The 13,806-nt window shown below is 43.6% G+C and overlaps 1 protein-coding gene across 3 annotated transcripts in view; it reads left to right on the top strand.

Annotated features, from left to right (window-relative positions):
- METTL9 (methyltransferase like 9) overlaps nucleotides 1–2,427 on the top strand; it is a 52,218-nt gene extending 49,791 nt beyond the window's left edge. For 2 of the 3 annotated variants that reach the window (XM_043560307.1, XM_043560305.1), the window contains exon 5: nucleotides 1,721–2,427. In XM_043560307.1, the coding sequence (XP_043416242.1) occupies nucleotides 1,721–1,926 (206 nt within the window). In that variant the 3' untranslated portion in view covers nucleotides 1,927–2,427. The remainder of the gene's footprint in view (nucleotides 1–1,720) is intronic. The other variant, XM_043560306.1, reaches the window with a different exon arrangement.
- The last annotated feature ends 11,379 nt before the right edge of the window (nucleotides 2,428–13,806 follow it).

Raw genomic sequence — 13,806 nt, 5'->3', positions numbered from 1 at the left:
TTTATAAATCCTCATAGGTGTTAGGTGTTTTGAGTGGGGTTTTGGTTTACATGTAGTGTGTATTCCCAGGAAAGAGCGTTGACAAGTAGTTCGTGCTTTAAACTTCAGAGTAGTTCAGTCACTGGCCCTGGGGCAACTGCTGTGTGCTCAGTGCTAGGCCAGTAACTGCTGGCAACCTGAAAGAAGCAGAGGAAGTGTCTTCATACAGGGACAAGCGAAAAATTAGTGAACAATGAGAACTATGTTGTGTGACGGGAACTAGTTGTACCTAAGTTTTGTGTAACCCCTTTGTGCTGTGTTGTTGGAATAAAGCGTGGGCCCTGTGTTCGGCTCCCTCTTCCCCCACCTCCTGCCCCATGGAGGCCTCATCGGTCAGGTTTTCCCTTGGAAGCAGCAGAAACTGACTCTGGCTGATGTAAGTGAAAGGGAATTTATTGAAAGGATTCGGCAGGGGGCTCACATAGTCACTGGGAAGACTGGAGAGTTGTGTGGGGTCTACAGCCAAGCAATAGACACCATGGCATGGACCACACTCTGTTGTTCACGCCACTTGATGCTGCCCTAGCTGCTGGGTCTCATGGCCACTGCTCTCCGCCCCCGCCCTCCCCTCCCCCCCCCCCCCCCCCCCCCCAGAGAAGGAGCCTGAGTCCAGCTTTTCTCGGTTACTAGCTCTTCATTTCATGTCTCAGGTGAGTGTGTCTGAGCTTAGGTCATGTGCCAGTGCCTTAGCTGTAGGGAACAGTGGGGAAAGCTGCTTCCCCAGGCTTTGCCTCCTGTAAGACTCTAGGAGGAGGGTCCAGGTGCTGGGCCACCAAGAAGAGTAAAAAATCTTTCCACTCTTGTGTTTGTACTCTAGGCACCTATTGGTCTTATATTTTCTCACAGAAAGTTATTCTCTATCTGAATTTAGTAATACTTTTAATATGTGTGCATTTTTAAGACCTCACAATACCTTAAAGCACCCCAGAAATTACGTATACCATTACCTGTGTGGGTCTGTGTGTCTGTAGTCACTGCTTAGTGTGTGAACTTGAAGACCTAAGACCTTACCCAGCCCCCTCCCTCGCCCCCATTCAGGCATCTTAAATGACTGTACAGACTTCAGCCACTATTCCCAGAAATGCTAGGTTGACTCCCCTTTCTAGTGTTCTACATCTCTCTGGTCTTGGAGCTTAACCTTTATAAAATTGTTACGAAAAGTTAAGAGAGTGGATCAACTTCCTTAAAAAACACACTGATGATCTTTGTAAATTAAACGCCTTCGTTGGTCTGTTTGCAGCCAGATAAACCTTTCTGGTCAATGCATTTCATACATATATTAAATCAGGAGTGTATTTTCTTGCATTTATCCCAACCCTTCCTTTACATTTTATGGGTAACTCTCTGCTTCCAAATTCCAGTACTTAAGGAGCAGTTTTCCAAGACCCATTAACTATTACAACCCAGTTGGTCTAACGGAGGCTAATACCTAAATCTGTCAGGGAAGGTAAATGTATGCGCTCTCGATCGAGATAAACCTGGAATTACATTTCTGCTCTCACCCTCAGTAACCTGGTTCCAAACTTCATCTTTTTGTCCTCATGCCTCAGGAGGAATCCTTCATCGAAGCACCAATTGTTTGGCACATGCCAAGTCCTTGGCCAATACCGTTCTTCCTCCCTTCTCTCTTTAAATAACTTGTTTGTTCAAGAATTTAACTTAATGTTTCTATTTGTTTTAGTAGGTGGCAAGTGGGAGAAGCCATCAGAAATTTTAGAAATCAAGGGACAGAACTGGGAAGAACAAGTGAATAGTCTGCCTGAAGTTTTCAGGAAAGCTGGTTTTGTTATTGAAGCTTTCACCAGACTACCGTACCTGTGCGAAGGCGACATGTACAACGACTACTATGTTCTGGATGATGCTGTCTTTGTTCTCAAACCAGTATAAACACACGGAGGCCCAAGTCTTCAGAGCCCAACCCAAGAATGTACACTTCAGAAGAGGGTCTGCGTTGGCGATTCTGTAAAGGGAGGACCTCTGGGGACTGCCATTCTAAATATCATGTAGGAATTTAAAGAGCCAAAATACTAATTATTTCTTTGTAGTGTGTAAAAGGAATGTTTTTAAAAAACAAAAACCCAACTCTTTGAGGATTTTTATCAACTCTTTACTCAGTAATACAGGCCACACTCCAATTATGGAAGATATTTTTTATACTTAATTGCAGTAGGGACTCATTCTCAGTCAAAGCAATAGTCCTGACTTCACATGGAACCAATAAATATGGATTGTTTTTAATAAAATGAAGACTGGCAATAAAGCTGTCCATTCGATTGCAAATATTTGGTTATAAGGTATAGCCACTGATACTCTTTCATGTTTAGAAATTCTTTCTGTCATTATTCAAAAAATGTTTTTAATCATGCTAATAAACTTTTTTGGAGATGACTCTGGCATTCTGTTTGAATTAATGTAAGGCTCCCCTGGGATCTTCTGTTGTTTTGGCTTCAGGGGTGCCCAAACAGTAGCATTGTGTGCAAGGTGTGGTTGACTTGCCATAAAGAAAGGCTTCTGACTGGGACTGGGTGGGACTGGGTGGGGGCCTGCGAGGATTATTGCAAATTGTGGTGAACCTGAGGCAGTCTAACCCTCAAACAACCTCATTCAGGTCACATACTTCAGGGATCACCCCCCACGCCCATGTCCTATTGCTTTGGCAAATGCAAAACACTGGCTTCTGTCTCTGTGATAACTTCCACCCTATACTCAGAATTGTGTTTTCCTAGACAATCTCAGGCTCTCAGAATTGAAACATTCACTCGCCTGCTGACAAAATGCAGTCTGCCTAAAAATGTTTTAATTCAACTTCTCACTCCACACGTGTATACCTCTTTCCCAGAATCTGGTTCTTCCTAAAATCCTTTCCTGACTTTATTTGCCAAGAATATGGATTGATGAAGAAAGACCATGTCAGACTCATTCATTCTAGAATCCGTGAGTGCCTCCAACCATATACCCACAAATGTTGCAATAGAGGAACTCATTAGCAAGATCAATAACCATTGTGCACATTCCAAAGAGAGCAGAGCACTTAACCCAGAATCTAAAATCTCAGTAATAACAGAGACGTGGATTTGAGATTGTGGTTATTAACAATATGTTATTCTCATGACTTTGTTCCTTTTTTTGTCAGCCAGGTGTTTCATTAAATATTCTCATTTATATGCTCATAGAAGTCATCAAGTCAACACATTTACTGCAACACCTGGGTATAAAGGAGAATTAAAGCCTTGGGAAGAATCACTTTATTATTCATTAAGAACAGCATTCCCACATCCTCACACCAGTATCTGTCACTGTTACCGTGTTGTCATAAGAAGAGTTGGGTTATGTGACTTATGCAAAATTTTTATTGGTTCATTCTAGTGCTTTTTTCTGTGGAATTCAAATAAGTGAAGTGCAAATACTTAGCACCCTAGATTATAAAAATAGAGGAAATGAGTGAACTTAATGTAGTTATTACATAGTTGAGTTTTGTTTCTTTAGAAATTGTCATAATCTTGCCGTTTAGACTGTCAAGCAAGAGAGCAAGAGTGATGGATATTCAAAGAGGCAGGTTGCTGCAAAGTTTTATATTTGGAAATCAAGAATTAATTTGATAGTCTATTTAAAAAAAAAACCTTCTCTCTATCCAAAAGAAAGCAGGGCAAGCACATTCATTTATGCATTGCACGGATACAAATCGTTTCTCAAAATCTGAGGTTCTCTGAAGACCAGCATATTAAAAGTTCCGTTTTATGATGAAAATTTAAATAAGCAAATCCAATCACATTTGTGAACCTGATCTTGAAAGTCTTGCTGGCGTGTGACCACTCCACTAGGTGGCAGTATTGCTTACTGAGTATCCTTGGCTTTCCTCCCCCCAAAAGGAATCCTGTTTTTTCCCCAAAGTGCAATAAAGCTGCCTTCTTTTCTGCACCATTCCTTGTGTAAGTGCTTCGTATCAAGTTTAAGATTGTGCTAGAGAAATTAAGAAGAGACGTATTTGTGGTCAAAGCAAGTTAACCTATTGACCTGGAAGGTCATGGGGAAAGTTAAGGCAAGCTGCACCTGTGATTCCCAGCTCCTTGTAGCTGCAGTGTAAACCCCTTGAGTGTTCAGGCTGCTGATTACAGAGGAGGGAAGGAGAGAAGATACAATACCCTCAGCCATTGCTCCCTTGTGCAGAGTAGTTAACGATGATAGTATATTTTACCCTTCTGTATGTCTTCCCGGTTTTTAGAGAGTTGACCTTCAACAGAAAAGAAGCTGGGCTGGAAAATAAAGTAAAACTTAGTTGGTTCACGTCCTTTTGCTGATTAAAGCTTTGTTTTCACTTAGATCTGAACACAGTGTTTAAATGGATTCATACTGAAGTTATTTGCATCAGTTGCTTCCCACTACTTGGTTACTGATAGACATGTTTCATGATCCTTTTTTCTAACAACTACAGCACATACTCAACGTGGACCTCCAGTGACTGAAGGTGATCTACCACATTTGTGCGGATAGCTGAGTACCGTCCAAATAAGATTCTAGCCGGCACATCCATGTTCCGGTTGGAAAACGGAGCACTGAGTCAGGGCCAGTCTGGTCTGACACGTACCGCCTGGGCACCCACTGAGCACGTACTGGGGCTTCCAGTTGGCTTGAAACCAGATGCTTACAAACTTACAACCAACTTATCAAAGATACGCCATCATGAACTGGCAGAAGAAGTTCATACTGTAATCATGCTAAGAAACATTTGTAATCTAAGTGGAAATACACACCCAGAATCATTAAGGAAATATTGCTGCAATATAAAATTTGACAGCCTGCCTTTTTGCAATTAGTGGATGATGAGACAATAGTTAGGCAACAGGGAACAGCACAATAAAAATTAAAATTTTATATCTACTGTAGCTATGTATAGGCATTCATATTTCACTGCTTCCTTTATCGATTCTAATATACATGTTGTCTTTGTCTTCTATGTATGAATTAATTTGAAGTTTTTCGAGTTGTCACTTTAAAAAAACTTATTAAAAATTTTTTTTAACATTTATTTGTTTTTGGGAGGCAGAGACAGCATGAGTGGGGAAGGGACAGAGAGAGGGAGACACAGAATCCAAAGCAGGTTCCAGAATGTGAGCTGTCAGCACAGAGCCCGACGCTGGGCTTGAACCCACAAACCGCAAGATCACAACTTGAGCCAAAGTTGGACACTTAACTGACTGAGCCACCCAGGCGCTCCTAAAAAATTTATTTTTAAATAAATTTTCTATATTGGTATAACGTTGGATTTAGAGAAATTTTTCAGAGATAGTACAAAGAGTTCCTGTACACCTTTAACCTAATTTCACTAATGTTAACTTTTTTTTAATGTTTATTTACTTTTTTTTTATTTTTTTTAACGTTTATTTATTTTTGAGACAGAGACAGAGCATGAACAGGGGAGGGTCAGAGAGAGGGGGAGACACAGAATGCGAAACAGGTTCCAGGCTCTGAACTGTCAGCACAGAGCCCGACACGGGGCTCGAACTCACGGACCGCGAGATCATGACCTGAGCCGAAGTCAGCCGCTTAACTGAGCCACCCAGGCGCCCCAATGTTTATTTACTTTTGAGAGAGAGAGACAGAGACAGAGACAGAAACAGAGTAGGAGCGGGGGAGGGGCAGAGAGAGAGGGAGACACAGAATCGAAGCAGGTTCCAGGCTCCGAGTGGGCAGCACAGAGCACAATGTGGGGCTCAAACCTACGAACTGAGATCATGACCTGAGCCGAAGTCGGACACGTAACCAACTGAGCCATCCAGGCGCCCACCTAATATTAACATTTTATGTAGCTATGACCTGTTTGCCAACACTAAGAAATTAGCATTGGCATATTAACTAAACTACAGAGCATTGGGATTTTGCCCATTTTCCCACTAATGAACCTTTTCTGTTTTAGGAGCCAGTTCAGAATACCGTATCCCATTTAGTTGCTTACTTTAAAAATTATTAGTGTTCCCTGACAACAGTACCATTATTTCTCTTCCAATTTCTTTTAAAGTTTATTTATTCGAGGGGGGAGGGCAGAGAGAGAAGAGAGGGAGAAGCCTATGCAGACTGTGCTGATGGCTGTCTCACAGCACAGAGCCTTCTGACAGATGTCAGCACAGAGCCCAATGAGGGGCTCAATCCCACGAACTGTGAGATCATGACCTGAGCCTAAACCAAAAGTTGGACGCTTAACCTACTGAGCCACCCAGGCGCCCCTCTCTTCCAATTTTTTAAGATGTAGTAAAATACACATAACATTTACCTCTTAACCATCTTTAGGTGTATAGTGGTATTTAGTACATTCATGCAGTGCAACCATCACCACCGTCTGTCTTTAGAACTCTTCATTTCATAAAACTGAAACTCTGTACCCATTACTTCCCATTTCCCCTTCCTCTAGCCCCTGACAACCACCATTTTGCTTTCTATGAATTTGACTATTCTAGGTTCCTCATGTAAGTGGAATTATACAGTATTTGTCCTGGCAGAGAGAGAGGGAGACACAGAATCCAAAGCAGGCTCCAGGCTCTGAGCTGCCAGCACAAAGCAGGAGAGGGTTTGAACCCACGAACCGTGAGATCATGACCTGAACCGAAGTAGGATGCTCCACTGACTGAGCCACCCAGGCGCCCCCGTTTTTCTTGATAGTAGCCATCCTAATGGATGTGAGGTGTTATCTCCTGGTTTTGATTTGGATTCCCTAATGATTTGTTTTTATAGCACAACTGGTATGGCATTGGGTTTCATTTACTAGTAATTGGTGCTTTGTGGCTTGCTATTTATATTGATATCGCTGAATTGGAATCCGTGCTGATACCAAAGTACTTCTTTTTAGCTACGAAATTGTATACTTTTGGAGAATTAGGAGAGTATTATTACATAACTAGAACTTAAGATTTCCCTCTGGATTTTAGAGTCAATATGCTGTATTCTCATGAATTAAATAGTGCATTGTTGTTACAAGGCCATTTAAGAATCATTTTCAATATTGTATATGTAAAAATGAAAAGATTCCCACCCCCACCCCCCCGCAAATAAATGACCATGTAAAATTGGAATGTCTTATACACCTGCACTTCTTAAGTCCTAGAAAATAATTAAGAACAGATACAATACCCAGATGCTGTTTTCTTATATCCTGTTTAGGAGTCAATGCAGAATATGTATTTTTTTAATGTTTATGTATTTTTGAGAGAGAGAGAGAGAGAGAGAGAGAGAGAGAGAGAGAGAGAGAATGAGCAGGGGAGGGGCAGAGAGAGAGGGAGACACAGAATCCAAAGTAGGCTCCAGGCTCTGAGCTGTCAGCACAGACGTGGGGCTTGAACTCACAAACCACAAGATCATGACCTGAGCTGAAGTCAGACACTTACTTAACTACTGAGCCACCCAGGTGCCCCCAGAATGTTGGTTTTAAATGTCCTTGAACCCTCAAAAATTGTCAAATGGTATTAGAGTTGAGGTAGTTGAGAATATACTGGCAATCTTTTTTATACTCAGCAGAACAAAACAGTTTTTCCTACACTTGATTTTGCCACCTTTTTCCTTTTTTTTTCTTTTTCTTTTTCTTTTTTAACTGTCAGCTGTACACCGAACATGAAGCTTGAACTCACAACCCCAAGATCAAGAGCCACATGCTCTACAGACTGAGCCGGCCAGGCACCCCTGCCACCTTGTTTTTATTATTTATAAGGTGGCTATGACTGATCATAAAGCCTTTGCTGCTTTTTGTATTATAAGTGACATGTTTGTTACCAAAAAAATAAATCTACAGAAGGCGAAATGAAGAAAACACAAATAAACTACCAATCTACAAACCTGAGAGAACAGTATAAACATTTTGGTATGTGCTCTCCTGGACTTTTTTTCTATGCCGTGTATACCCACACATATACACGTTTATAAGTTTTAACGTTAGAAAATGTAAAAATGAAATGTAAAAATGTAAAAATTTTATCCTTGCAGGATGAGTTATGTGAAACTCACAGATACCTATTTTCTAAATCAAAAGTTGACAAAGGATGGAAGAGATTTCCCACCATTTAAGGCTTGGAGTAAGCTTCTTGGTTAAAGGACTAAACCAAGGGATAAAAGGATTTTTTGGACAACGCTGAACACTAGTATTATATCGATATCAACCAGAGAGCAACAGAACAGTACAGGTGGCCATTTCTGAAGAGAAGGTCTAATTTTGCTCTGACAAAATAATGTCAGCATTAGGCATTTTAGCTATTTAAAAATGTTCATGTATTGAGATGTGTTTCATTAAAGTTGAACGATTGCCAGAAAATCTCTAGAGTTCACAACTATATTTTCACTAGAAAAGATGTAAAACAGTTCTGCAGAATCCCACCATGCAAACCCAAGACTTCAGTGTACTTCCTCCCAGTTTTAATAAAAGTGCATGCACATGGTACTTAATATTTGGCTTTTTTAAATTATAAAATCATTTCCTTGAATTACTATTACATGGTCTTTGTTAATGCCCATTTAAAAATGTTTTTAACATTTACTTTTTTTGAGAGACAGAGCGCGGGAGCAGGGAAAGGGGCAGAGAGAGGGAGACACAGAATCCGAAGCAGGCTCCAGACGCTGAGCTGTCAGCACAGAGCCCTACACAGAGCTGGAACCCACAAACCGTGCGATCATGACCTGAGCCGAAGTCAGGTGCTTAACCGACTGAGCCACCCGGGTGCCCCATGGGATTAAAAAAAATTTTTTTAATGTTTATTTATTTTTGAGAGAGTGAGAGAGACAGAGTGTGTGTGAGTAGGGGAGGGGCAAAGAGAGAGGGAGACACCAAATCCGAGCCTGCTCCAGGCTCTGAGCCATCCACACAAGTCCCCACATGGGGCTTGAACCCACTAACCAGGAGATCATGCCCTGAGCCAAAGTCAGATGCTTAACTGACTGAGCCACCCAGGCGCCCCCGAAACATAAGGACTTTTAAGAGAACCACATTACAATGCTCACAACTAAAAAACGTAGCCTTTACGTATCCAGTGATCACGTTGCTCCGACAGTCTTATAATTTGTTAACAGTCTGTTTGCATCTGGATCCGAATAAAGTCCCTACGTTGCAATTGGTGGCTCTATCTTTAACTTTTCAACCTCCCTCCCTGGCTGCAATCTCAGAGAGGGGCGGGGCAGAGTGCATTTCGCCCGTCCTCAGGCGGCACACCGGACTCTGGAGAGAAAGCCCCAGGCGCCGGCTGTGACCCCGCGGCTGCGGGGTTTCCACTCTCCCCTGCGGGAGTGGAGGTCGAGCCCGGCAGATTGGCGCCGCCCCCACCGCTCTTCCCCGCCCCTGGTGAGCCCTGTGGCCACGCCCCTCGCCCCTCACGCGCGAGTCACAGCGGTGGAGCCGGCACCGCAGGTGAGGCGCGCTTGGCGGGCCGGGGCGCAGGGGTCGTGCGCGGGCCGGGGGCGCGCCACGGGGCCTCCCCAGGGAAGGGGCCGAAAAGGTGCAAGGGGCTGGGGTGGGTTGCAGCCGTGGGGGCCGCGAGAAAGGAGAGCGAGCCAAGGGCAGACACAGAGCCTTTAAGGGCTCTTGATGGGGTGTGTGTGTGTGTCTGTGTGTGTAAACTTCCAGGAAAGGGATTCAAACCCACTTAATAATAGTAATAAGAACAGCAATGATGGAAACGTTTGTAATAATGACAGCAGCTGCAAAAATAATAGCACTAATAATAATAGCCCTTATTCACTGAGTGTTTATATGTGCCAGTGCTGGCTCAGTTCTTTACCTATTTTCTATACAAGGCTATTCTTTTTTTTTTTTTTTTTTAATTTTACTTTGTTTAAATTGACATCCAAATTAGTTAGTATATAGTGCAACAATGATTTCAGGAGTAGATTCCTTAGTGCCCCTTCCCCATTTAGCCCATCCCGCCTCCCACAACCCCTCCAGTTACCCTCAGTTTGTTCTCCATACTTATGAGTCTCTTCTGTTTTGTACTTCTCCCTGTTTTTATATTATTTTTGTTTCCCTTCCCTTATGTTCATCTGTTTTGTCTCTTAAAGTCCTCATAGGAGTGAAGTCATATGATATTTGTCTTTCTCTGACTAATTTCACTTAGCATAATACCCTCCAGTTCCATCCACGTAGTTGCAAATGGCAAGATTTCATTCTTTTGGATTGCTGAGTAATACTCCATTGTGTGTGTGTGTGTGTATATATATACATCTTCTTTATCCATTCATCCATTGATGGACATTTGGGCTCTTTCCATACTTTGGGTATTGTTGATAGTGCTGCCATAAACATTGGGGTACATGTGTCTCTTCGAAACAGCACACTTGTATCCTATACAAGGCAATTCTTTACATATTTCCCATATTTTACCTCTTGGCTGTTGAGAGCAAGAAATGGGAAAATGCACCCAAAGCAAATAGCACCTACATCAGCACTGCTTGGTATCAATTGATGAACTTTGCAAATGCTAACACAGCCTTCCTGAGGGAGGTACTGCTTTGAATCAATTGATGAACTTTGCAAATGCTAACAACAGCCTTCCTGAGGGAGGTACTTTCGCCATCCCCATTGTATAGAGGAGGAAATGCAAGCCCGGAGAGGTTAAGGAGTTTGTTCAAGAGCACAAATTGGGTGGTTCAAATTAAAGTGGAGCTCCTATCCTTGAGATGGCACTGGCCACCTGGAGTTTTAGGTTCCAGGTGCTGAGCAGAGAGGCTGGGGGGCAGAGCTGGTCAGTGCTTGGGATCTGGGCTCTGGGTTTGGGCACCCACCCTTCCACTCAGTAGCTGTGTGACCTTGGGCCGGTGGTTTGACTTCTTGTAACCAGTTTCCTTCTCTGAGAAGCAGAGATAATGGTAATATTTGCCTCAAAGGTTCTGCAAGGATTCAGTGAGACCGGGTATTTAGAGGGACGCGTACTTAGTTCTCTCTCATTCGGTAGTTGCTGGGATTATGACTAGCCAGGCAGCCCCGCATTGGGACTCCCTCTCTGTTATCTGCTTGTTGTGTGACCTCGTGTTTCCATGAACTCATTTGTGAAACCCAGGAAAGTAAACCTTCGGTGTGATGGAGAGAGTAAGTGGAGGGGAGGGTCTGGTGTGATGCTGGCACATGGTAGGTGCTCAGTGAGACTTTTCTTCCTCTCCTTTTATCTCAGAATCCCAAACCTTCCATTTTGTCCCCCTGAGACTAAAAGAGGAAGGGGAAGGTCTGTCCAGAGTCTTCCCCTCAAAGGCAGAGTTGGGGCAAGAGCTCAGGCCTCCATGCCTCTCTAGTCCAGAAAGTAAGCAGTCTTTTGACTTGTGTGCCTGCTGTGAGCCTGGCCATTCTAACACCAAATCCAGTTCAATCAGCCTGTTACTCTACAAGCCAGACAAGTCCGCCCACTTTGCATTAATAGCAATGAAAATTGTACCGTGATTTTTTTTTTTCCGCTGGAAAATCTCCAAGTTAGTATCTGTATGGCCCATATATATGCACCCATGATGCAGACCTTACATCGGGCTGCTTTGCAGACAGTAAAACTCCATATAATTGTGAATTGTTGGTTTGTGTTTGGGATGGGATGTGCCAAAATTGGGGGAAATTCCCAGCATTTCAGCAAGTTTCATAGAGGATGAAATGTTTCTCATCTGTAGGGTGACCAGCTTATCCTGCTTTGCCTGCTACTTATCCTGTTTTTTTTAATTATTTATCTTTTTTGGGGTGGGGGGGAGTGCAAGCGGGGGAGGAGCAGAGAGAGAAGGGGACAGAGGATCCCAAGGAGGCTCTGTACTAACAGGCTGACCCCAGAAAGCACGATCTGGGGCTTGAACTCAGAACCACAGGATCATGACCTGAGCCAAAGTTGGATGTTCAACCGACTGAGCCACCCAGGCGCCCCACAACTTTTCCTGTTTTAAAGCTGAACTGTGTGTCCCAGGAAACCCCTCAGTCCCGGGAAACTGGGATGGTTGGTCTCCCTGTTCATCTAAGTTCTCCCTCGTGGTTTCTCGGGAAACTGTGTTCCTTTCTGGTTTGTGGTTATTGTTGCTGTTTTCATAGGTTCCACCAAGGCAGCCCTAGCCTGCCTGATTTCCACCAGTCTGCAGGTGGCTGGGCAGTGGTGGGACCGGGTGGGGGTGGGTGGGGAAGGGGAGGGGCCCTTGGAGAAAGCAATCAACCCCCAAATCATTATTGCTCTGCACACTCCATTCAATCCTTTTGGCCATCCTCCTGAAAGAGAATGGCCCAAAGAGCTTTTAATTAAAACCAAATCCCGTACTGGTGATGCTCTGGGGTTTCCTTGGAACGAAGACATTATGTGCAGCAGAAAGCAGGGCATCTGTTTCAGTAATCATATACCTCTCCGTAGAGTTAATAGGGAGATGCTGGCAATAAGCACAAGAAGGCTCATTGTCTGGGAAACTGGAGAATTGTGAATGAGGCCAATGCCCCAGGGCAGCTGACCAAAAGGGAAGGGAGAAAAAAGGGCCAAAGTTTCCCCAAAGCCCAAAAGACCCAAACCCAGTAAGAGTTATTATGAGAGTTGAATGTACCAGCCTTGGGGGTAGGATTGGTGGGGCAGAACAGGTCTACAAAGTGCTTTGCGATCCTCTTCCCTCTAAACCTGTTGGCAGTTTGCACCTTCTGGTGTTTGTAGGTTTCAAAAGTTTCAGTTTGTTTTTGCCCTGGGCGGTAAAATGAGCATAATTGTTTGCGGAGCTGGTTGTGGAAGTGCCCTTGGGGGTTAAAGAATCTGTTTGCTCAAGAAAGCTAGATAATACCAGGGAAATCTGTATGAAAGAATGCTGGGGGGCCTATAAAATAATCTTAAGAAACCGTGGGTGTGTATTATGGGGGTTCCCTTCAAGTTCCTGTTAGTACCCCCAAGAGGATGGTGTCCTGTAATTGGGGTGTGGGTTGCCTGAGAGTGAGATGAAGCAAAACACAGCTCCCAGTTTTTATCTGATGTGACCTATAAATTTTGAGTGGTCCTCCCTCCTCCTTGCACTTGACCTGAAAGACCCGCCTGTTTTCCTGGTGGTGCCCACCCTATCAGCCCATCCTATCAGCTTCCTTCCCCTTTCCCCATCATCTGTCCACCCTCTTTTTTTTTTTTTTCAATTAATTATTTATTTATTTAAGAGAGACAGAGAGCTCCAGAGGGACGGGAAGAGTAAGAATCCCAAGCAGGCTCCACATGGATCAGAGTAGAGCCTGATGTGGGGCTGGAACTCACAAACCATGCCCTGAGCTGAAACCAAGAGTCAGAGGCTTAAGTGACTGAGCCACCCAGGCACCCTGCTCTCCACCTTCTTTCACTAAAATCACACAGTCTCCTCTGTTGCTTTCTCTTTTAAAAATCATTTACATGGGGGTGCCTGGGTGGCTCAGTCGGTTGAGCGTCTGACTTCGGCTCAGGTCGTGATCTCACAGTCTGTGAGTTCGAGCCCCGCGTCGGGCTCTGTGCCGACAGCTCAGAGCCTGGAGCCTGTTTCGGATTCTGTGTCTCCCTCTCTCTCTGACCCTCCCCCGTTCATGCTCTGTCTCTCTCCATCTCAAAAAAGTAAATAAAGTTTAAAAAAAAAATTAAAAAAAATCATTTACATGGAAAATTTCAAACACCTACAAAAGGAGACATAAGAATTTAACGAACCTCATGTACTCATCACTCAGCTTCAGTTGGCAAGCCATAACCACCTCCCACCTACTTCCTCCCCTATTATTTTCAAGCCATCTCCAACACCACATTTCTTCTGTAAATATGTAAGTGTGTAGCTTTGAAAGCGGGCTTGGCAGACTTTTCA

Source organism: Prionailurus bengalensis, chromosome E3 (assembly GCF_016509475.1).
Source record: "Prionailurus bengalensis isolate Pbe53 chromosome E3, Fcat_Pben_1.1_paternal_pri, whole genome shotgun sequence".
Taxonomy (NCBI): domain Eukaryota; kingdom Metazoa; phylum Chordata; class Mammalia; order Carnivora; family Felidae; genus Prionailurus; species Prionailurus bengalensis.
This window is presented reverse-complemented; position numbering and strand designations above follow the sequence as displayed.